Source organism: Taudactylus pleione, unplaced genomic scaffold (assembly GCF_031769625.1).
Source record: "Taudactylus pleione unplaced genomic scaffold, aTauple2 ptg000154l, whole genome shotgun sequence".
In the NCBI taxonomy this organism is placed as follows: domain Eukaryota; kingdom Metazoa; phylum Chordata; class Amphibia; order Anura; family Myobatrachidae; genus Taudactylus; species Taudactylus pleione.
This window is the reverse complement of record NW_028284556.1, coordinates 17,955,133-17,981,354: the sequence shown is the minus strand read 5'-3', so window position 1 is coordinate 17,981,354 and position 26,222 is coordinate 17,955,133. Positions and strand designations below refer to the sequence as shown.

At 43.1% G+C, this 26,222-nt stretch overlaps 1 protein-coding gene across 2 annotated transcripts in view; it reads left to right on the top strand.

Moving 5' to 3' along the window:
* The window catches only part of STXBP5 (syntaxin binding protein 5), a 468,219-nt gene that overhangs the window by 385,387 nt on the left and 56,610 nt on the right, over positions 1-26,222 (top strand). For both annotated transcript variants that reach the window (XM_088474382.1, XM_088474383.1), the window contains exon 19: positions 17,642-17,707. In XM_088474382.1, the coding sequence (XP_088330508.1) occupies positions 17,642-17,707 (66 nt within the window). The remainder of the gene's footprint in view (positions 1-17,641; positions 17,708-26,222) is intronic.

The window sequence follows — 26,222 nt, the reverse complement described above, 5'->3', positions numbered from 1 at the left end:
TGGGGTGCCATGGTGATATCAGTCGCTGTGACTTGTGTCATCGTGGCTCTGACTCCTCCTGCACAATGAGGCTGTATTTTGAAGTGTAGACACGTTTCACAGCACCTGCAGTTGCCTCTGAGACCTTCCTCTGAAGCGTGGAAGGGACAGTGATTACATGTTTCACAGCACCTGCAGTTGCCCCTGAGAACTTCCCATGAAGTGTTGATGGGCCAGTGATTATATGTATCACAGTACCTGCAGTTGCCCCTATGACCTTCCCCTGAAGTGTTGACGGGCCAGTGATTATATGTATCACAGCACCTGCAGTTTCCCCTGAGAATTTCACCTGAAGTGTGGACGCGGCAGTGATTACATGTTTCACAGCACCTGCAGTTGCCTCCCACTGGAGAATTAGTAGACTCCGGGCACTAGAATGTGCCCGGAGTCTACTGCGCATGCGCAGAACACCAGAAAAATGTCCGCAGCAGCCATATTCTGGTGTTCTGAGCAGCGCTGACACCCAACATGGGAAGACGGACAGGTGAGTTCAAAATAATATGGGTGTGCGGTGCGGGGCACCACTGGACCCGAGGGGCCCGTGTGCCCCGTACACTCTGCACCCATTATAGATACGCCACTGCCTATGGTATCACTACATCCCTATAAAGTGAAGAAGCAGCTTTTGTTTATGTAGGAGAATGGCTCCATGTGCAAAATGTATCAGATCTGGAGAAAAGATCGCCAGTACTTGTGAGAAGCAGTTGGAAATTCTGAGTGACAAATACTGTGTGGTTTATCTTGGCAGTGCACTATGTAAATTAGGGAACTATGGCTTCTCCTTTGGATCACCATCTAGAGATGGACAATTGTAAAAATTCCCCATAGCAAACCATTCATCTTCTATCTGGTTATGGTATAAAGCTTAGACAGTAAAAAGGTCGACAATGTCTAGATAGACACCAGATGTTAGACAGGTTGGCTGTTACAAATGGTTGACAGGGTCAAAAGGGCGCCATGAAAAGTGTCGACATGCAAATGGTCGACACGTGTTTTTTTTCTAGCCCTAATCTTCACCCTAACCCTCCCTCCTGGTGCCTAACCATAAGGATAGATGCCTGACACTAACCATCCCTTATAGTGCCTAACTCTCCCTCCTGGTGCCTATCCCTATCCGCCGTGGTAAGTGCCTAACCTAAACTGTCAGGGTAAGTGCCTAACCCTCTGGTAAATGGCCTAACCCTAAAAAAACAAAAAAAACACGAAACCTTTTGACCATGTCAACCATTTGTACATGTAGACCAGGGGTGGGGAACCTTTATTCTGCTGATGGCCTTTTTGATATATATAACATTATTTGCGGGCCCGGTGCAGGCCACACCCCCTCCATGTGACATCACACGGGGCCGGGGCCTCAATTGCCGGTGATTACAGCAATGAACGGAGCATCCTGAGGATGCTCCGGGGAGCTGTAAGGGCAGCGGTGTGACCGTCTGAAGCATCCTAAGGATGCTCCATGCGGCACTGCTGCATAGATTCTGGCTGCAAGGTGCCATTCTTAGCTCCCTGCTAGCCAGATGGGGCTAGCAGAAAAAAGCTTAGAGGGCCAGACCAAAGTCAACCTTTTGTTCTCTCTACGTTTTGTTTCTATCGACCTATTGACTGCCTAACATGTGATGTCTATCTTGACATTGTCAACCTTTTTACTGTCTATCTATAGCCCGGATACCCTTCTATCTATCATTTTATAGAATGTACATGATAAATGCTAGCTAGAAGCTGATTGGTTGCTATGGGGAATTTCTCCACTTGTCCTTATCTCTGCTCTTTAGGTTTTATACATTTGCCCCAGCTTGAGGTGAAGTCATTATTTGAAGAAATGCTAAAACCAAAACTTTTAAATGAACCATGAAGTTAAATACCATTGTTCGGTGCTAACTAGGGGTGTGCACCGGCCACTTTTCGTGTTTTGTGTTTTGGTTTTGGATCTGGATCTTTCTTCGTGTTTTGGATCTGGATTGGTTTTGCCAAAACCACCCTTACGTGTTTTGGGTTCTGGGTTTTGTGTTTTGGATCTGTATTTTTTTGAAAAAAAGCATAAAAACAGCTAAAATCACAGAATGTGTAGGTTTTTCTGCTCCTATGCTACTATTAACCTCAATAACCTTAATTTCCACTCATTTCCAGTCTATTCTGAACACCTCACACCTCACAATAGTGTTTTTATGTCCAAAAGGTTGCACCAAGGTAGCTGGATGACTATGCTAAGCGACACGAGTGGGCGGCACAAACACGTGACCCATCTAGGCGTGAAACTGCAGTGGCAGACAGGATGGCAGTTTGAAAAACTAGGCCCCAAACTGTACATAATGCAAAGAAAAAAAAGAGGTGCAAGATGGAATTGTCCTTGGGCCCTCCCACCCACCCTTATGTTGTATAAACAGGACATGCACACTTTAACAAACCAATCATTTCAGCGCCAGGGTCTGCCACACAACTGTGGCTGAAATGATTGGTTCGTTTGGGACCCCACAAAACAAGCTGGCAATTAATCTGTCCCTGCACAAATTGGCTCTACGGAGGCAAGATGTCATCCTCATCCTCCTCATCCACCGATTCCTCACCCTCTTCAGTGTGTACATCCTCATCCTCACAGAGTATTAATTCGTCCCCGCTGGAACCACAGGTCCCTCTGTACGTTCTGGAGGCTGGTCTCCCTGGAAGAGTTGATAATTCATTTTATGAACATCATCTTCTCCACATTTTGTGGAAGCAACCTCCTACGCCTTTCGCTGACAAGGTTCCCGGCTGCACTAAACACTCTTTCGGAGTACACACTGGAGGGGGGGCAACTCAGGTAAAATAGAGCCAGTTTGTACAGGGTCCTCCAAATTGCTTCTTTTTCCTGCCAGTACAGGTACGGACTGTCTGACATGCCTACTTGGATGCTGTCACCGATGTAATCCTTTAACAGACAGACGCACGCTTGTCGCTGCTGCTTTGAGGATGCAAGTGCGGCTACAGCCCACACAATTCACAAAGACAGAAAAAAGAAGAATATTTTTATTGTTTGTGTAGCACACTTTGAGGGTGTCACCACCCTTTAACAAACAGACGCACGCTTGTCGCTGCTGCTTTAAGGATGCAAGTGCGGCTACAGCCCACACATTTCACAAAGACCGAAAAAAAAAGAACAATATTTGAATTGTTTGTGTAGCACACTTTGAGGGTGTCACCACCCTTTAACAGACAGACGCACGCTTGTCGCTGCTGCTTTAAGGATACAGGTGCGGCTACAGCCCACACAATTCACAAAGACAGAAAAAAGAACAATATTTTTATTGTTTGTGTAGCACACTTTGAGGGTGTCACCACCCTTTAACAGACAGACGCACGCTTGTCGCTGCTGCTTTGAGGATGCAAGTGCGGCTACATCGCACACAAGTCACAAACACATTAAAAAAATAGTTTTTTATTTTTTGGAGCACTTTGAGAGTTACACCACCCTTTAACAGACAGACGCACGCTTGTCGCTGCTGCTTTAAGGATGCAGGTGCGGCTACAGCCCACACATTTCACAAAGACCAAAAAAAAAAGAACAATATTTTTATTGTTTGTGTAGCACACTTTGAGGGTGTCACCACCCTTTAACAGACAGACGCACGCTTGTCGCTGCTGCTTTGAGGATGCAGGTGGAATCTAGACGGGATTTGGAACCGGGGACACACTACCTCCATCAATTGTCTAAATCCCACTGCACTAATGGCGGATACCGGACGCACGTCTAACACCAACATAGCAGTCAAGGCCTCAGTTATACGTTTTGCTTCAGGATGACTGCTGTCGTACTTCATCCTCATTGCTAGGGACTGTTGGAGGGTCAATTGTTTAGTAAAAGTAGTGATGTTCTTACTTCCTCTCTGGGATGATGAACAACTCCCAGCAGCAGCAATAGCACTAGGAGGAAGTGGTTCTTGATCTTTCCCTATTTTATTTTTATCGGAGAAAGTTTGGTCCTCCATTTATGTTATATTGATATATACGTGCGGCTAAAGCGCACACAAACACAGAAAATATTTTTTTTATTTTTGCTGGAGAGTAGTGCACTTTGTGGGTTACACCACCCTTTAAGAAATGAGCCAGCCGGCTCTTTACTTATGGGACACAGGCGCACGCTTGGCGCTGCTCCTTTGTTGATGCACGTGCAGCCACAGTGCACACAAGTCACAAACACAGAAAATATATATTTTTTTGGTTTGGAGTGTACTTTGGGGGTTACAGCACCCTTTAACGGTCAAGCCAGCCGGCCCTTTATTTATGACACAGGCGCACGCTTGGCACTACTTTGTTGATGCACGTGCGGCTACTGCGCATACAATTCACAAACACAGAAAATATTTTTTTTTTTGGTTTGGACTGGAGTGTACTTTGGGGGTTACAGCACCCTTTAACGGTCAAGCCAGCCGGCCCTTTACTTATGACACAGGCGCACGCTTGGCACTACTTTTTGATGCACGTGCGGCTACTGCGCACACAATTCACAAACACAGAAAATAATTTTTTTTTTGGTTTGGACTGGAGTGTACTTTGGGGGTTACAGCACCCTTTAACGGTCAAGCCAGCCGGCCCTTTATTATGACACAGGCGCACGCTTGGCACTACTTTTTGATGCACGTGCGGCTACTGCGCACACAATTCACAAACACAGAAAATAATTTTTTTTTTGGTTTGGACTGGAGTGTACTTTGGGGGTTACAGCACCCTTTAACGGTCAAGCCAGCCGGCCCTTTACTTATGACACAGGCGCACGCTTGGCACTACTTTGTTGATGCACGTGCAGCTACTGCGCACACAATTAACAAACACAGAAAATATATTATTTTTTTAGCACTTGGGGGGAGCACCCCTGATGGACAGAGCACCCCCTGGACAACACTACAGCACCCCTTTAGGACTGGGACACTGCACAGGACTTTGGAGTGGACACAGCCCCTATGGAGAACTGACTGCACAACACAGTCCAGCCAGCCCCTATGGACTTTGAAGTAGTGGACACAGCCCCTATTAACAACAGCAGCACAGCACAACACAGCCAGCCCCTATGGACTTTGAAGTAGTGGACAACAGCAGCACTACACTACACTACACAGCCCAGCCAGCCCTAACTCCCACCTTCCCTCTTCACTGTCCACAGCCGAGTGAGAAAATGGCGCCGACGCGGGTACCTCATATAGGATCCAAAACCCGCGAGACTCGGAAGGCGGGATGATGACGTTTTGCCTCGATTTCAGATCCGAGTCAGGCGGGAAAAGTCGAGCCTGACTCGGATCGGACTCGGATCGGGGGGGCTCGGGGGGGTTCGGATTTCAGAAATCCGATCCCGCTCACCCCTAGTGCTAACCTGACATTTCAGTGCAGCTCTGATGAAAAGTAAAGTATTACCTCTGTATTCAGTTAGACAGCTGAAGCTCCTCCCACTTCTCTAATGTGATTTGATACAGAGATCACTGTCCTAATAACAGATAACAAAGCTGAGGATGCTGTCATTTGAGTTGCAGTGACATTTGTCTTTGGATTCAAACAATCCACCCAGAGATTTTTATGCAAAACAAGTCTGCGAGGTTGTCACTCTGTCCATGTTGTTACGGCAGCATCTGCCTCCTACCCATAATTGGAACAAGACCCCAGGGAGCCCTTGGCTACCTACTTGTTTGGGCCATCTTCTCATCACTGATTGGAATAAAAAAACCTCAGTCCTCAGAGGGCGATAGGCAGAAACCTTGGCCATGTAATGGAGTATCCCACTATGCTACTAATATGGTAACATACTGTAGAGGAGTTACTTAATACATATTTAGTATAAACAAATTATTTATGTAATGCAAAGTATTCAGCTCAGTAGTATGCTGCCTTTGACATATATTAATCTTCAAAGGTGCCTGTACATGCTGTTTAATGTAATACATTTGCAGTTCCCAAACAGGTAAGTGATATAACTGATAGGTATAGTAGGTCTAGAGTGTCCCATTGAAATCACTTGTGTTACAACTGAGTTTCAGCATAATTACAGTGAGGTATGTTAATGTTATAGTGCATTTGTCACATAGACAGATGCACTTTTACTTTGTTTGCATATTCAAATGTATAGGGAATTAATGAGCTGCATTCAAGAACATTGATTCATCCTCCACTGTGTGTAGGTGACAGGTACACTTTAGTCCAAATAATCACTTGGAGTTATTTTCTAGAGCTAATATTGTGCATATAACAATCTGTGTCACTATGAATTACTATACATTTTCTTTCTCCTGAGGGTTTTTCAGTGAGTAGGTAAAATGTTTGCATATCTTTATGGTATCTCTGTACAAGCTTGTCTGTATGTCTGATCCATCGCAGTATTTTTGGGCCGTTTATTTTCCCTTTCCTCATTTTAATTTCTCTTCCATGTTCTTACATTGTATTTGAGTAAGTTCTTACATTGTATTTGAGTAAAGATGACATTTATCCTTTGAGGTTTGTCTTTATGTTCCTCGTACTGTTCTGGTGTCTGTCTTTTCCTTTTTTCATCGCTTCACTAAGGTATGCTGACTGTGGCTTCTTGCATGTGCGGCCTTTCTAGCTTATATTCTGAGTCTGTGAAAAAACTCCGCTCCTCTCACATAAGTAAGTCAATGAAATATCATGAAATTCTGTGACTGTGTGCCTCACTTTGTGTCACCTGAAAATACTCTTTACCTTCTATAACTATTGTTTGGCAATGTTGTCTATGATGGTGCTGAAACATACAGTATGTCTGTTATACTTTATATCACATAGCTTTTGATTATTTTAATTGTGAGCTACAGTAGGTCATAGAAAATAAATCCCACAAACCATAGAAATATAATAGTGTGTTCTCTATCGTTGGGTATTTTACATAACAGCTGGTGACAAAGATAGCAATGTAATAAACTGGGATCTGCTTAATGCAAGTCAATATTGTTTCTCAGACTATGGGTGAGATGTATCAAACCTTGGAGAGAGCTTAAGTGGAGACAGATGAAGTACCAACTAATCAACTACTACCTTCTAGCACAGCTTGTAAAATGAGAGAAGCTGGTTGGATAATACTTCTCTCCACTTTATCTCTCTCCAAGATTTGCTAAATCTCCTCCTATATCCTATTCACTGAAAGGTCAACCAGGAGTGTAACTATGCTATGCAGCTACTATGGGGCCCAGCAGTGAAGGGGTGCGTCAGTTAGACGTCGCCAGGCACCCCTGCTCTACTCTTCAGAGTAGGTGTATGGTCCGGGGAAAACACAGTGGGATAATTGTCACAGCAAATCTACACTGCTCATTAGCTAGCTCTGACACATGCTCATAAGAACAGAGTTTGAAGTCTCCAGTATGGTAAGGAGATTCACATCACCCTCACCACTGCCAAGTTGTGCCATGTGAGCCAGTGATTGTGAATTACTCATTGTCATTTTACACTGTAATTTCAAAATAATGTGTTGCATCATGTTACAGTAAGTAAATATTACTCATTCTCCAAAGGTTTTCATGGCATCTAGCAGCTAACTATAACACTCAAGTGGAAATTATGCTATTGGTTTTAGTAAAGAGACAACAGGACCCTCCTGTCAGCTGAAGCCCATTTCTAGGGCAGTTACCCAGCCCCACTCGTCTCCCTGCCCAGTACCTCTACGTGTCAATCATCACAGTGAAGTGCACTGTCACACGTATCACCAGTGACCAGACACTTTTTCTGCATTGACTGGAGGACATATGTGACAACTGTTGTACAGGAATAACATGTTGTAAACCATTGCATTTTATCAGGCTCCAAGTGTCATTTTTCTTCAGGTTAGAAAATGAAAGCAAGCATCTGGTTTCATGGGTTACGCTAAATTTATTCTGTGAACTAATTTTAAGAAATTAATATACAAAATGGTGTAACTCCGAAGCACAGGCAGTCAAATAGATGTAACTACAAACACAGGAGGCTATAAGGAATGGGTATGTAATGCCGGCTGTCGGGATGCCTCCTGTCACAATACCGACAGTGGCATCCCGAGGGTCGGGATATACTTACCCTCCCCCTTCTCCCCCTAATCCTTCCTTCTTGTAGCCTAACCCTAACCCTCCCCACCCCGCACCCTAAAGCTGGCCATACACGGTGCGATATTCACTATGCAAAGCAACGGGGGATCCGACGTCCGACATATCGGACAGTCCCCACACACGGTGCTATCGGGTGGCCGACTGCCCAATATACCGGCTCCCCCCTCCCCCACCCGCATAGCGCTGCATGGGATTGCACATCGCATCCCCAGATCGACTGAACTTGCAGTAAGATCTGGGGGTGCGATGTACGACCCCAAGGGTGGGCGCACTGGCCGATATCATGCCCTTACACAGTACGATATAGCACCCAAATCGTACCAATCCGTCGGATTGGCTGCTTTATCGCACCGTGTATGGGCACCTTAACCCTAACACTCCCCGTTAGTGCCTAAACCTAAGTTTCCCCCCTTCGTGCCTAAACCTAACCCTCCCCCATTAGTGTCTACCCATAAACCCAACCCCCCCAGTGGTGCCTGACCCTAACCCTCCTCCCTAGGGGTGCCTAACCCTAAATCCCCCCACAAAACCTAACGCTAACTCTGCTAAACCTAACCCCCCCGCAGCTAACACTAAGGGCGCCCCAGCTTACCTTTGTTCGGGCATGCGTTCTCCTGGATTCCGGCGTCAGGATTAAGATAGTCGTCGGTATTTCGATGCCTATCTTAAGTCCCATCGTCGGGATTGAGACCGGTGGACAACTACATCCCGGCTAGAATAAGCAATGGCACTATGAATAACAGAGAAAAAAATAAGCTGCCAAACAAAGCCTGTCAATGGCAAGTATCTGTAAAAAAAACCTAAAAAACGCTATTCCCCATCTCACTACATTACTCTAACAATGGTATCACCTGAGATCAGATACAATCCATCCTCTGTGCTACTGTAGGAATTACTCTGAGGAGCAGATTCAGTTAGCTGCCAGTTTCCACCACACCCTCACAAGCTAATACTACATGGGTTGTCCGGACAGTGAGATTTACTTACCATAGTAACCTCACATAGTTCAAGGTTGCGCTTAACTGTATCTGCCTCTGAGAGTTGGGGAGATTTCAACTGCTTAAAGGGTATGTATCGCTTACTCATTGTGGAGGGGGCTATTGTGTGGCTTCATAACAGCTGCAACAGCAAACACTTACAGGTTATTATAACCCACTACCCAAAATAAAAAAAGTGTGGGGTCATCATAGCAAAACAGTATAACCAATCATATTGAGGAATAAAAATTTTTTATGAGAACATCTAGGTTCTTGTCCAGTCTGTCTATTCTCTACATAACTGTAACTTATTTTAAGCTGTTTTCAGGGAACAGACATGTGAAGTACCAAATATATTTGAGAGAGTGACTAATGGAAAGCTGATTGATACTGCAGTAGAACTCTCTTTGGAGTCCCATTTTTACATTGTAGATGTTTATTATGTCAGAATTGTAACTTTTAATATAATTGTAGTCTTGGCAAATTTCATGTCATATGAATATGATTAAAAATGACGAAACATACACCATACCTCCCAAATTAAAAGCTTTGGGAATCAGGAAAAACGTGTGTCCGTTATTGGGGAATGGTCATGCGAGTCCAGCCAGGAGCTGGCTGGCAACTTTTAGCCTGGGGGGCAAATGCATGCAGGCGGCCCTGGCAGAGGAGTAGCGTGTAGCCAGGGTGCCCGAAAGAACGAGCTTGCTACGGCGCCCCCCCCCTCAGGAGAGGACACCCTTATGCAGGCCTCGAATAGTGCCCCCAGTAATGATCCCCCCTATGCAGTGCCCCTAGTAGTAAGCCCCTTATATAGTGTCCCCAGTAGTGGTAACCCTTATGCAGTGCCCCTTAATTAGTGGCCCCAGTTGTAGTCTTCCCCCTATGCAGTACCCCCACTATTGCCCTTTATATAGAGCCCCCAGCAGTGGTCCCTCGATGCAGTGCCCCCCAGTGGTAGTCCCCTCCCCCCTATGTAGTGCCCCTAGTAGTAGTCCCCTCCCCCCTATGCAATGCCCCTAGTAGTAGTCCCCCCAGTAGTAGTACCCCCCTTGTAGTGCCCCCAGTAGTAGTAGTCCCCCCCTTGTAGTGCCCCCAGTAGTAGTAGTCCCCCGCCTTGTAGTGCCCCCAGTAGTAGTAGTCCCCCCCTTGTAGTGCCCCCAGTAGTAGTAATCCCCCCCCCTTGTAGCGCCCCCAGTAGTAGTAGTCCCCCCCTTTGTAGTGCCCCCAGTAGTGGTCTCCTTCTTATAGTGCCAGACCCCCCGCAGTAGACACATAATATAAAAAAAAAAAAAACACTTACCTGACACCTGCTCCTGGTCCCGCCGCCGAGATCAGCTCCTCCGCCCGCCGCTTTGCATTATGGGAGTGACGCATCATGGGAGTGACGCGTCACTCCCATTACCCACTGCGGGAAATGGAAGATGTCCGGCTCTGGTAGTGGGAGCAGCAGCCGATGAGAGTCTGTCTGACTCTCATCAGCTGCTAAAGCAAACGCACAGCTGCCGGCTCCAGCGGCTGTGTGTTTGTGCTGTGTAGCGCTGACCGAACTCCGTCCGGTCAGCGCTACACGCGCGGCCCGCATTACGCTGCGGCCCGGGGGCACCCTGCCCCCCGGCCCAGCCCGCCTCTGAGTCCAGCCCTTCTAACACACCTGACATGTTTCCCTTTTCTTGTTTCTTTCAAATTATTAAGTAGTAAACTTTAATTCACATAAACCAATATTTGCTTAATTGCCCTTTTGACACTTCCATAACGATTACTATTTCTGCTAATTATTTATGACCTCAATTGTTTTAACTGATAATCTTGTTAATATTCTACAAAACTCATATTTTTAAGGGCCACTAGATGAAATGTTCAATTTAAAACACATATAAATATAAATCTGTTGTGAATAGACCTGTTTACCCATGGTCCTTATAAAAATATTCACTTGTGAATACTGAAGAAATCCTGTGCATGCATTCACAAATTTTGAGTTAGGTTATCATCTCTGGTCTATCATGTTTTATTGCACAATGCATCTTGCTTGTATCCAATTTATATACAAGCAGGGTATAGGTATATATGGAATTGAGTCAGTTCCATAGTGGTTTATGAGTTAATCATAACAATCTACATGAATATTGTACAGGGTGTTTCACTCACTATTGGCCCCAAAAATATTCTTATAACTTTTAAATTTGACACAGTCCCACTTCGTGTCTGTGTGTTACGTGCCGATGTGAACAGGTACACAGCTGAACAACGCGTATTTATGTCCAGACGTACTGGAAAACTGAGTCGATAAAGGTTCATTATCGGCACGAAACACACAGACACGAGGAATGTGGACACCTCAGTACATAACATAGAAGCAGTAATACCTACTGACTAGCAGTGGCAGCTCCAGAGGAGGGGCTACAGCGCAGCCCAAAATTCAAATAGGGGAACCACACCAACTGCCATCCTCACTGGTTATATCCTCACTGGCAGTTGGTGTGGCTCCCCTAGTTGAATTTTGGACTATGCTGCTGTCTAGGGAGGTGAATAGCTGGCCTTCACTTCACGCATTCATGACCAGATGGCCTGGATGCTAATGGCGAAAACTTTCAACACTTGCAATGACTTGCTCATGTTTCTCATAGACCGAGGTATGTCTGTGCCACATTTCACTAAATCATGTCAATTATTTTAAAAGGTATGAGAAAGACTTTGGGGCCAATAGTGGGTGAAACACCCTGTACTTCATATATTAGTAGTGTATACCTCTTAACTGTACTGACTTAGGCAGGAAAGTCAATATCTGAGTGGACTGTTCCTGATTACATAGCAGCCAGGAACTTTTGTCCCTAATTGCAAGAAAGTTGGGAGGTATGTTTCACTCAACCCTCCATGAATTAGCGGCCCACGCACAAAAAGACCCTTGCAAAAAAAAAGATCTTCTACAACTGAGTTAGGCCTGCTCAACTTATGACCTTGAGTGAGTCACAAGCCAAGTTTTGGTGACAATTTTGCTTCAACAGCACTGTCTCTTTAGTCAGGTTACACTGTCAAGACTGTGATACCCAATTTATCGTGAAAATTCCTTGTATCAGTCTTTCTGGTATCAATAGTTCGATAGGACAGGTGGTGAGAACTACAGCTGACTATTTCCACTGGAGAAGGGACATTTATAGGGAGATTTATCAAATATTCGAGAGAGATAATGTACCAACCAATCAGCTCATTCATTTTTCAAACACAGGGCCTGATTCAGCCAGGATCGTTATTCTGCTAGAACGCACGTACTGCAGTTGCTATTATTAGTGGTGAAATGTAAATGTTTGCAATTGCATTGTGATCACAGTTTACTATAAGGACGCCCACTTCCCCTTACACACATCCGTATACTTGGGCAAAATAATCGGTAACATCGAGTAACATCGGACCCATACGCACAGTTAAAGCAGGTCAGACCTCACTCAGGAATTGCTAACTTCAGGTCATGCTCTGAGGCCTCATGCAGCGTATGGTATTGCAGTGGATAATTTATGCACGCCCCTGCAACGCCGTCCCAACGCACTGGCACGACTGTGTTTGCCTGACCACCCCCCATCACCACCCACAAACGGCTCTTCCTGTCAATCACTGTGCTTGTGGTCTGCGTAGCCTCTGGAAACGCATTTCCCTTCGCAATTGCTGATTTACGCATGCACACTGTGATGCATGCGCAATACGAATTAATTGACCGATTGCGTGCGTCTTTGCAACAGCGATCTTTGCTGAATCAGGCCCACAGTCTGTAAAAAGACAGTTAGAAGCTGATTGGTTAGTACTTTATCTCTCTCCACTTTATCTGTCTCCAATGTTTGATAAATCTCCTCCATACTTTTAAATCAAAAGATAACAATTAGATGCATCATAGTCATTAGTTTTAATAATTTAATTATGAGAAGTTTTTTTATTTTAAAGATTTTAATGATGAGCACTAGAACATGATCATTGTTTATAGTAAGCAACAGATCCGTAGGACTGAACTATGGGCCTGATTCAGACCTGCTCGCGAGCGCTGTGCGCTCGCAAGCGGGTTGATGTTGACCCAGTGCGCATGCGCACGACGGAGCCGGCTCCGTCTTGCGCACGCACGAGACCCAGATAGCGATGGGCAATCCGTCGCTCCGGGTCTCGTACCAAAGGGGGGCGTGCTGTCGATGTTGAGTGACAGCACACCCCCCTTTGGTGGCCGGGCCAGGGGCGTGGCTTGCCATGGGAACGCCTACCGTCTGGGGCCGGCCCCACTGACATCACAAGTGATGTCAGTGGGAGTGCTTTCGGCTCTGTTAGAGCCAAAAGCACTCCAGGGATTGCGGCAACAAGACCCTATCACAAGGGTCTCGTCGCAAGCCCGATGGTCGCGGTGGTCTTGACCATCGCGACCATCATCATGGCTGCTCGCTATAGCTGTGGGTGGTCACCCACAGCTATATGAGCGGCCAGGAGGCCGCTCTAAAAAACTGAGGGACGGCCCTGATTCAGAGCAAGAGCGTCCGACTCCGAAGCAGGCCCTATGTTACATGTATGTTATATGAGAATGAGGTAAACATAATATGAATACAATAAATGTGATAACATGAGTAGCATGATTACGCATATACAGAAAGTCAGAGCTAGCAATGGCAGCTACTGCAGATACAAACATGAATTTCATGTCTGTGAGTATAAAAGAGCAGATAATTTAGAATAAGACATGATGGGGTTAACGATACTGAATTAGAACCTCTATATACCCCTGCCTATACCTTCTAATATCCTACCTATAAACCTCTAAGGATGACGCTAATTTGCGTACGCAGTCATACAGTAAATAAAGACTTAAGACCTAGAATCTGTGGTTCCAAAGCACAAAGTATTATTCAAGTAAAAGTACAGCAGTTACACGCTATGATCCTCATATAATCTTAGCGCAAAGAGATTATACAGACCCAAGTACAATTATACATACGCATCGCTCTCTGGTCCAGATGTTAGGCATCAGCAAGAAACCCCTTGTCAATCAGCATTCAGCACAAAGACAAGGAACCCAGGGTCAGAGCACATATTTATACCCCCCATAAATAAACAACACAATAGAGAAGGTTGTTGCTAATACCATTGGTCCCAACAGAGAGGGCATATGTTACAAGGCATTTAACAGGTTGATTCAAATAGACACAACCTAGCCTCTAACAACTGGGGGTCTCTGGTTTCCTGCCCCATACAACATCCTAACAGTTGTTCATATCATGTACATTTTGTTGCTTGAAGTCTCTGCAGTCCATAAGTTGAGAATGCATAATGCGATCTCCACACCGATGGTACCGGAATACTGTTGAGAGAGTACGCATCAGTACAATTCCAAACATGGCTTACTTATCACGTATAAAACCTTAGTTATGAAATAACCTTTATTTCATAGCATTTATGCTAAATGAACAAACTTAAATCTTATACTTTACAGCTTATTAAACCTTTTATGTAGTATATGTAATGTATAAGTATGCGGGTTGTGATGTAAAGACGCTAGTTAACTTGGGGCAGATGTGTGCGCATGAAGCTAATAAACAGCGTTTTCATACAGGATCTTATGCATTCGCTAATATGCGATTAGCAATTGTGCGTATTAATGTGTGTATGAGAAATGGTGCACTTAAATCTCACTTAAACTAAGTGAACACCTAGCAGTGTGGAATGCTGAGCATTATAGTTCCACACGCCTCCCCCCCCTCTCTCAGCAGCCCCCACCCTTCCCAGGCTCAAAAGCACAGTCCTTTGTTCTCCCAGGTTCTTGTGTAAATGGAAATTAGCACAGCTACAAGACCCAAACCTCAGATAACACTCTTGGCTTTGAAGGTATTTTATTGCAGGAAGCCTGCTAATGTAAGGTGATTCGAGCAGGGCCACCTGGAGTGAGAGCAGACGTTCTGTCCAGGAAGCTTGTCTACACAACCTAGTTGTCACGTGGCCATTTGCTCTGTTCAGCTAATGCAATCCAAATTTGACATACTGTAAAGCCATTTCTGAAATATATCGTTTAGGGGAATTATAATAATATACACTTTATCCAGAGCACCCAAACTACGTAAAGTCATGAAATGGGCTTTTGGTGAATCGCCGTAACTTATGGCAATGGTCACAGATGCAATCGCACGATGCTAATAGTAATATCGCCACATGTACTAAAGTGTGAGTTTATCTAAAATGCACTTAGGCGGCCATTCGCAAAATGGCGTCTTCCGATCTCATTTCCAAGATGGCATCTTGCGGCCAGTCACAAGATGATGTCGCTGCGATTCAATTTTAAACTGATCTTGTCTCTGCCAATAATCCAGCTTTGACAGGGTGGTAAGAGGTAGACTCTGGCCGTAATAGCTTACAACTTCCCAAAGTGTTGTAGCCTATGTTTCCTCTAGGTAACTTAAATTTGATACATACCTTTAGTGATCAGTAAATTTACCAACAGGAGAATGCCAACAACATAATACAGTACAGAGACGTTTGTAATGTTTCTTAAATCAGTCGGCAGTATAACTTTAAACACCATGCTTTACGATCATGTGTAAAGTTATACTGCCAACGCAGTTAAAATGATAGCTGTGTTATCAAATATTATAGTACTCAATCTGCCGGCTGCTCAACCACATCATGCTCCCAGCTGTGTTTCACCCCGCCTACCTGCTGTTGCTATGTCCCACCCAACCTATGTGCTCCCCCTTATACATACCCCATTTATGGCGGCCCTACCTCTGCAATGCCACTACTCCAGAGGCCCTACCTCTCTGGTTAGGTCAGTCTCATCTTCCGACTCATTCTCTAGCTGTCACTGCGCTTGCATATTACAGACGGGACAGACCTTAGCAGATTATTATATAGATCTGCCTGTGTACAGCCATGACCAAAAGTTTTGAGAATGACACATGTATTGGTTCTCACAAAGTTTGCTGCTTCATTGTTTTTAGACCTTTTTGTCAGATGTTACTATAGTATACTGAAGTAAAATTGCAAGCATTTCATTGGTGTCAAAGCCTTTTATTGACAATTACATTATGTTTATGTAAATAGTCAATATTTTCAGTGTTGACCCTTCTTTTTCAAGACCTCTGCAATTCGCCCTGGCATGCTGTCAATCAACTTCTGGGCCACATACTGACTGATGGCCGCCCATTCTTGCCTAATCAATGCTTGGAGTTTGTCAGAATTTGTGGGTTTTTGTTTGTCCGCCCGCCTCTTGAGGCTTGACCACAAGTTCTCAATGGGATTAAGGTCTGGGAAGTTTCCTGGCCATGGACCAAAAATTTCGATGTTTTGTTCCCCGAGCCACTTAGTTATCACTTTTGACTTATGGCAAAGTGCTCCATCATGCTGGAAAAGGCATTGTTCGTCACCAAACTGTTCTTGGATGGTTGGGAGAAGTTGGAGGCTGTTTTGGTACCATTCTTTATTCAGGGCTGTGTTCTTAGGCAAATTTGTGAGTGAGCCCACTCTCTTGGCTAAGAAGCAACCCCACACGTGAATGGTCTCAGGATGCTTTACTGTTGGCATGACACAGGACTGATGGTAGCGCTCACCTTTCCTTCTCCGGACAAGCGTTTTTCCAGATGCCCCAAACAATCTGAAAGGGGACGCATCAGAGAAAATAACTTTACCCCAGTCCTCAGCAGTCCAATCCCTGGGACCATCGCGACCATCACCTGGCCGCTCGCAAAAGCTGTGGATGGTCACCCACAGCTTAGCAAGTGGCCAGGAGGCCGGCTCCTGTAAAAACACTTAGAACTTTTGGCCATGGCTGTAGACCAGAGGTTAATAACCTTTTTTTTGGCTGAGACCCAGGGTAGCATTTGTATGGCCCATGGTTCAGTTTTGAAAACCATACATTATATAACTAGCTTGGTAGGTATAGATACTTGTACAAAAATACTAAAAATAAAAAAATTATTATATACTGGAAAAATTTAAAGAAGCGCCTAATAGTCAATATCAGGACGTGCACCCCTTTTTGGTACGAGCCTTGGCACTACAGCACTTTCACATAATAATTTACAGATTCTTCACTACTTATTTTGTTTTAATATTTTTCCAGGTATTTTAGGAATCAAATAAACAAGTAGTATCACCAAAGATAGCTGCAGCCCTTTAATGAAAGGAGTAAAAGTTATTTTGTTCGTGGTATAAGTAACATGATAAATTCTAAATTACTTACTGATTATTATATGTTATCCTCTACACATTTCTTTTTTCCTATGGCAATTGGTGTATTTGTTGATAACAGATAATAGTTTTGGAAAAAAAAAATCCCAGTAATCCACCTAAGACATGTAGGTTGAGAACCCCTGGTAGTTTCCTTAGTCTGGCTGGAATCAAAACTGATCCATTTAACTAACTACCTATTTATAAGGTTGCAGGTGGGAAACACAAAAACAAATGCTTGTAACGTTAAATTATGTTCTACTTCTCAAATAAAATTGAACCTCTTGCTGTAACATAATGTCTATGAAGAATTGTATTTTTTGTTAAATTATTTAATTGTCATTCCATAACATATGTTCAGTGTAGTAATCAGTCTTTGTATATTTGATGTTTCAGCAGGTCTTAGTGACATTAACGAGAGCACGACAGCCTCAGAGGATCGTTGCAAATCCCCCACCTCAGGTAAACATGAGTTTGTGTGCACGTCCTTTTGTTTTAACACGCATGTCATTCTAATTCAGCTAACAGTGTAAGATCACACACTTATATACTGTGGACTACTGAAAGTAAAACAAAGCAAACAGTATTTTAGCTTTAACAATTTAGTAAATTGGTTTTCACCATTTATCTGCAGGCCAGAAATCAAAAGGACTGACATCTGGGCAAATATACTTGTTGAACTAACCATGCTTGGCAAATCAAAAGCGTGTGTACAATATAACATCGTTTTGCTTTATGTCCTGGCAAGAAAGCATATAAGCTCAGCCTACCCCAGAGTGTCTTACAAGGGCTGTCATTATAGTGTATTTTGGGATAAATGAAGCACTTTATTCTTTATTTGCTGTAGCCAACAGTTTCCGTAGCTACTTTATATATTACTAGCTGGAGTACCCGGCGTTGCCCGGGATTTTAAGAATGTTTGTTTACACATCATCCTCCAAAAAACCTCTCCTTAGGCAGGCCACACAAAAAGTGTGACAAACTTCCCCATCCACAGTCCTAAGGTCTTCGAAGGAAGTAGGACCTGTAACTGTGTAAAGCAAAATTCGGAGATAGAAGCATTCAAAATTTGTCAGATGTACAGTGTAAACGCGGCCAAGAGCTTCTGTTGCTCTGATACCAGGATGACTGTGTACTTCCTGGTTGCTGGAGCACATTATGAAATGCACAGCAACTACTTCCTTGTGCAGCTGTTTCCGGCATTCAGAGTCACCACGGTGTATAAGATTCATCCAATTGGTTTTACCCTTCAGGGGCTGACAAAGGAATGACCCGTAAGTAGCCTCTAAGCGTTCCATAGTGCGGTCCAGCAACCAAGGAGGTAGACAAAAAAGTTTGGTCGCCACTGTTGACACCATCTAGTTGTGTAAGCTCATGCATGAGCAAGTATAAATAAAAATTTGTGCTGCAGAGCTGCGTTTTTGCATCCCAGTATAGTTGCCTTCTTTATGGGCCTTATTCTAAATCAGATGGATCTCTCCTCATGGATGCAGATAGCAATTTTTACCATATTCAGACTCATAATAAGCCTGGCTTAATATCAATACGTAGAGATGTGCGCTGACCCTCGTGTTTTGGTTTTGGATCTGAATCTCCCCTGGTTTTGGATCTGAATCTGGTTTTGAATTTTTTTCCATGGTGTTTTTTTTTTTCGGTTTTAGTTTTGGATTTGGATTTTTTCTTAAAATATAAACAGCTAAAATAACATAAATGTGCCTGTTTTTGTTCCTACAGTATTATTAACCTCAATAACATTTATTTCTAGTCATTTCCAATCAATTTTGACCACCTCACAATATTATTTTTTTCAACTAGTTTAGGCCAAAAGGTTGCATCCAGCTAGCTGGCTGACTAAGCTAAGCGACACAGTGGGAAGCACTAACATGTGGCAGTTCAGCTTCCACGTTCCAACACAGATACAGTGCGTTATACAGTGTGGGTTAGATACACCAATAGTGCACTTACTGTGACAGCAGTGTTGGCAGTGCGGGTTGCTGGCGGTGTCCTCAATGCAAGAGTGCCAGTGGTGTCCTCAATGCGGACGTGCCATCAGTGTTGGCAGTGTGGCGGTGTTGGCAGATTGGGGGCCCTGGCAGTGTTCTGAGTGCATAGTGCTGGCAGTGTCGGCAGAGTGGGTGTGCCAGCGGTGTCCTCAGTGCAGGAGTGCTGCCAGTTTCGGCTGTGCAGGGATGTCCTCGGTGTTGGAGTAGTGGCATTGCAGGGTAGCTAATGCAGTCCTCAATACGTAGGGCAGTAGTGCGGGGGTGCTGGCAGTGTCCTTAGTGCAGGGTGTCGGCAAAGCAGGGGTACCAGCGGTGTCCTCAGTGCATGTGTGCTGACAGTGTTGGCAGTGCAGGGGTGCCGGTGGTGTCCTCAGTGTGGGAGTGTCGGCAGTGGGGGGGGTTGCTGACGGTGTCCTCAGTACATGGGATGGCAGTGCTGCGGTGCTGGCAGTGTCCTCAGTGAAGGATACCGGCGATGTCGGTAGTGCAGGTTTGCTGGCTGTGTTGGCAGTGTAGGGGTTGCTGACAGTGTCCTCAGTACGTGGAATGGCAGTGCTGCGGTGCTGGCAGTGTCCTCAGTGAAGGGTACTGGCGATATCGGCAGTGCGGGGGTGCCAGCGGTGTCCTCAGTGCAGGTTTGCTGACTGTGTCGGCAGTGCAGGGGTGTTCTCAATGCAGGGTGCTGGTGGTGTCGGCAGAGCGGGGGTGTCAGCGGTGTCCTCAGTGCATTTGTGCTGACAGTGTCAGCAGTGCAGGGGTGCTGGTGGTTTCCTCAATGTGGGAGTGCCGGCAGTGTGGGGGTGACTGACGGTGTCCTCAGTATGTGGGGCAGGAGTGTCGGCAGCGGCGGTGTGGGCAGTGGGGGATGCAGCCAGTGGGGGTGCGGGCGATGTCGGCAGTGGGGGGTGCCGGTAATGTCAGGCAGCGGGGGATGGCGGGCACCATCTTCTTTTGCTTCCTGTGTGCATATTAAATGGCCTTAACGCTGATTGGCTGAGAGCCGTAACAGACGGCTCTCTCAGCCAGTTAGTGTTAAGCCCGCTCATTACAAAACCTCATCAGCGGGATCGCAAGGTTTTGCCTCGGGTGAGGGATCCGGGGCAGGCAGGGAGATCAGAGCTTGCCCGGAACGCCCCGGATCCCCGAAATTTGGGTGGGTTCGGTTCTCTGAGAACCTAACCCGCTCAACCCTAATCAATAGTGGATATAAATTCATACGGCATTTAAAAGGTACTGTAAACTCCACGCGAGAGCCATAGTAAATGATGTTCAGAGACTTAGATTATATGCTACAGAATAAAATTCCATAATTCCTCAGTATGTAGCAAAATACATGTTATAAAATCAAATTATGAAATTAAACAAAAATAACATTTTAATATTTTTAGTATTGACCTTGCAGATGGCCCAAGAAGAATGATGTCCAAATCTGCATCTAACAATAAACCAAACAGGACAATGCTTATATTCTTCTTTGGTGTTTTAGGTGTAGAGCCATGAGAGATCTTGGCTTGTAAACTGTGGATTTGTATAGAAAGACAGAAGGAAAATTTTGCTTTTATATAGTAGATAGAGATAGAAAAGAAAAAATAGCAGATAAGCTAAATTCTTTTCTAATTCCGTACCTGACCTGTAGAGGGCAAATGCTATGCAAAAATTGTGTTTTTTAATTAATTAAAAATGAATAGTAATTAATTTCAAGCTAAAATTTTTTTAGTTGCCTCCGCTGTGTTTTAATACGCTCGTATGTAAAATTTCACGATCTTGGCTTGTAAACTGTGGATTTGTATAGAAAGAAAGAATGACAGAAAGACAGATTTTCTATTTTATATAGTAGATAGTGTATGAAATAATCTCTTAATAATAATACTGTATGTAGCAAACGGGCTGAAAAAGAAAGAAGGGACTGGGTTAATTATGATACATTGGACAGTACTGATTTAAACATTAAATACAATTGAAAACAATCTGAAAAAGTGAAAGACAATCTCTACTTTCAAACAATTCTCTCTCAGAAGTTAGTGACCCAATTCGGTAATCCTTTGAAAAATGTATACACCACAAACTCCTGTCTGCTTGAAGTTATATCCTGGGGGGTTTATTTACTAAAGTGTGGGTTTTTGGAAGTGGAGATGTTGCCCATAGCAACCAATCAGATCACATGGCCGCAGGCAAGATGGCAGCGCCCATGCCAACGGAACGGAAACACCGCCAAACCGCACCAGGCCTAGTGACAATGTGCCCGCACAGGACCACGCGCAGCCAATGCCCCTCGCCAAACAGCAGCACCGTTGCCAGAGACCCCCCGCCACAACGACCTCACAGGTAATACCCGACGGGTACCATGCCGAGAAACCCTGGCCGTGACAATAATAGCTAGAATCTGATTGGTTGCTATAGGCAGCATCTCCACTTCTAAAAACCTGCACTTTAGTAAATATACCTCTTGGAGTTTGCTATAACATGCCCAAAATCCTGAATATTCAGCCGGATTCTGGATCTTTAGTACACAGTTACACTAAAGCTGAGTTATCTGTGAAACCTTTATTAATGTAAAAACAATTTGATCCTTTTATCGGATTTGGTTATAGAATGTTTTCGTTTTTTACTGGTTCATTTAAAATTGTATTTATCTGACATTATATTGAAGACTATGTTAATTCCCTACATTAAATTGTGATTTACTTATGTGCTTTATCTATTACATTTATTTGTTTTTCTGATGCAAAGAGGAAAACGCTTAAGCGCTAACTTATATATATTGTTTTCTATACAGTTCTTTCTGTTTGCACTTGCGGTGTAATACTTCTGTGTTATTTGACTAGTCCCTATGTTATTAGTGGTGTCAGAAAGGTTTACCCATGATACTAGCTCATGAAAAATAAAAAATATGTGCTGTGTTTGATAGAAGGGGTGAAACTAGCTAATATTTTAAAGAATAATGGCTTATGTGCTATTATGTGTATAGTCCGCATCTAAATAGCAATCAGCTTCACAATTTGTTTAACAAATGCCTAATGTTTTAGAAATATGTGTGTTGCTGGATTCCATCTTTGTCAGGATGTTGGCTTCCTCCTTGCTGTAAGTAGTTTCTGCTTTGCCAGCACTGGAAGGTTGGAGAAGCCACTATGTCACTCTCTGGACTACCAGAAGGCTGCCTGCATATGTGTTTGATGACAATATTGGCCCGGTGAACTAAGCAATCGCACAACACAGCAAGGATACACATTACTGTAACTTACTGTTGACCTTGTAGCCGCACCTCCAATAAAAATTCCTTTGTAAAATAAACCATAAGGTTACCCAATATTGCTTAAATATTTTTTTGTCAGAACATATATTTCTATATATTTCAATTTACTAGATCCTTAAAATATGATACTGCATGTTCTATTTTACACAGCTCTTTCCCCATTTTAAAATGGACTTGTCACCAAGTGGGGTCATGGAATACAAGGAGGAGGCTGACACCGGAAAGATTCAGTCACAAGTTCCATTCAAATCACATGGGGGGGGGGTCCTACCAGACCTTCTTGTTGCTTTCAAACGGTGACTGAAAGGGTGTGTTGATGGATCGACGATCGTGTTACTTACTTACACTATGTAATATATTTGGTGCGCTACAGAGAGTCCATTCCTGGGTGGGAAGAAATATATTTTATTTTAAAACATCAATCAAAATACCATAATATTTTCAATAAAGAAGTAATAAAAAAAAAACTTTCATTCTTATGTATTAAATGACATTTATATTCAGCTAGAAAAATGTTCGCTTTCTCTGGTTAGCACTGGAATTTGTGGTTAATTACATACTGAAATTTAATATTAATGTGCAGCTGATGACCCTAAAGGACTACAGCATCCTGAAACCTTTCAGCATATCTGTTTATCACATGTACAACTTTTGGTAACAGTCTCTTTGGTGGCAAAAATGTACTTACTGTATGACAAGCAAGGGGGATTGTTTTTTATTCTCTAGTTTTTAAACATTTACATTCAGATATATATTTATAAGTGCTATTTGTTATATTTTACCACAATATAAAAATAATACTTAAAAAAATAAGAAAAAAATATTGAAATTTACATAAAAATTAGCAGTGTGCTAGTAGTATGTATATATAATATAATATACATATTTTGCTTATGCAAAATATGCAATAAATAAGAAAAAAATACTGAAAAATTCTTAAACACCCCATTCCAATGGGACAACAATCAACAAAAGGGCAAATAATAACATCATAGACTGAAATATTTATACCTACTGGATTTAAATCTGGAGACTTTTTACTTTGGAATTTTTATAATCATCAATTAAACATCATAATAGTTTTTTGCATTTATAACCACAGAGTGCTATATTTGTCTCTATTTTTTGTATAATTTGTTGCAATGAGGTGGGATACCTCATTGGATATAGCTGATAGGAGAGATATAGTTGGACAAGTAGAGCTCTGTTAATTATCTGTATGCATAATATAAGAAAAAAAAATAATTGTATTAATTGGCAATTACGATATTGTATATTCGATGAACATATTTCATTTTAGCTATGATGAATAGTCATAAAATTAACAAACACTATTTATTAATATAGATAAGGGGACAGTCTTTATGAGCTCTAAAAGTGGCAAAGCACACTTAAAAAGAACAATTAACCTTTGCTGATTTGGCAACAGATTTTAAAACAACATTTACAGTATGTAAATTCCCATTTAGCTACTAATTTCAAAATACTGTTCTGTTGTTGATGTACAGTACTGTTGTCTTGTAAGCAGTTTTCATGGATGTAGTGATAGTGAAATTATAAATTACATTTGAATAAAACAGTATTTAAAATTAAGTCCTTAGAACATAATTAAAATCTTTTATTAACTTTACAGGAAGTCCTCTTTTAGAAATACCTATTTTAGGCATATGATAATTGACATTCTGTAAATATAATATCTTTCAATAAAAGTGAATATTTTACTCAACACCAGAGATGAGCAACATTTTTTAAATAGTACATTTAAACATTCAACATGTTCTGCATTTGGACAGAAAAATTTGTTGGAATTTTGTAGTATTCTTATCCTATGCCAACCACTTCACACATGAACAAATTTACTGTCATCGTCCCAACTCTATTTATATAGTACAAATTCCTCATAATACAGAAGTGCAAATTTAGGGGCTGATGCAGAGTGAGTGTTACGCCATTTTGTATTGAGTATCATGTATGATTTTCCTCTGGCAATGCTTAGAAACCAAATGTGCACATGCGCATTTGTAGACCTGCCCACACCAGCCACTTGCACCCACCTACATGTAGAGATTTGGAGTGGGGGAGGGATGGTGTGTTCTAACTTAGGCAGAGTACAATAAAGGTGTGCTTATGCAAGTGTAGCTCAGGAAGACCTGCAGAACAGCGCATAATCTTATTTTAGGAGGTTTATTTTTTTAACCATATAGGGCAGCTGAGTATGAATAATTGTAAAGCATGTGTGTGTGCAACTATAGTAAAATTGCATTTTAGGCATGTGCATTACATTAAAGTCACTGGGAAAGCGCTGTACTTGAAATTCACTATGTACATTGCTAAATTGATTTTAATCAATATTTATAAACTCATGCTTTAATACATTACCCCTTATGGGTATATTTACTAAAGTGCGGGTTTTTAGAAGTGGAGATGTTGCCCATAGCAACCAATCATATTCTACTTAACATTTATCTAGCACCTTCTAGAAGATAATAGCTAGAATCTGATTGGTTGCTATGGAGAATACATCTCCACTTCTAAAATCCCGCACTTTAGGAAATATACCCCTTAGTTTCTAATCTAAATGAATATTAGAAACTGTTTGTTTGAGAGGACTCTCCTATACAGAGTCACGGAAAGGCACACCTCATAACTATCCTGATTTTGGTGTGACAGTCCTGATTTGAGGGGACTTGTCCCAATTTGCACATGGGGGGACTTGGGTGGGAAGTATTTCCCTGAATCAGATATCTCCAGTGGCGGTGGCAATTAAATCCCTTTAGTTTTACAAAAACACAATGTGGGGTGTGGCCATGTCTACTATAATCTTGCCACTCCCCTAGTGTTTTATAGCCCCCTGCTCTGTCCTAATTCCAAACTCACAGATGGTACATGATAGAGGGAGGCAAGTATACCATTGAGTTTTTTTGGTGGTAGTGGTGGTAATTGGTTGGTGGAATGGGGCTATAAACTGCTATGACATTTTCGGAGCTGGATTGTAGGTGGGGAAGAGTGACTTTGTAGATTGGTGACTTTCATTTAGTTATTGTGATTACAGCCCAGATACTGCATATGCAGGTGCGTCAAGAGCTGCGTTGGGGGAGAGGGTGTGGTCTAATCATGGGAGGCGTACCCATGCCCCCTTAGGCTAAAATACTTTGTGTCGCTGCACGCCGGGAAGGGGGGCGCTGTGAGCCCCTCAGCCCGGCACAAAGCCAGGAAGGGGGGCACGATCAGTGGGGTAATTAGTACCCGCTCCCCCCCTCTCTGAGCCCCTGTGCATATGCAGCAGCTGGTTTTGTAAAAGCTGGTGGGGTGTGGCCCATAAAAAGCAGCTACACCAAGGCCCAGGAATTATCGCAGTTCTTAAGCTGGTTGTACACATGTAAACATATGCATAAGATCTGCGCCTAAACAATCCCTATCATTAAATGATGAACAAGTCAGTGGATGTTCAATCAAGTAAAATGAAGCCAAACAATGTATTGATGTAAAAGTTCCCTTTATTAGAGTCACAATGCTCAAGGGTCTTTATATAAGACAAATAATGCACATAAATACAGATGTTCTAGTTAATCTTCATATGAGGTGGGTGGCAGGGGAGGAGGGGGGGCGGGTGGTAATGAGTATCTAATGTCCACAATATATGTTATAGAATAATAATTAGAATGTCATTATATGGAAACCGGCTGGGCGGTGAGGTGTCCCTCACCCCCGAAAATAAAAG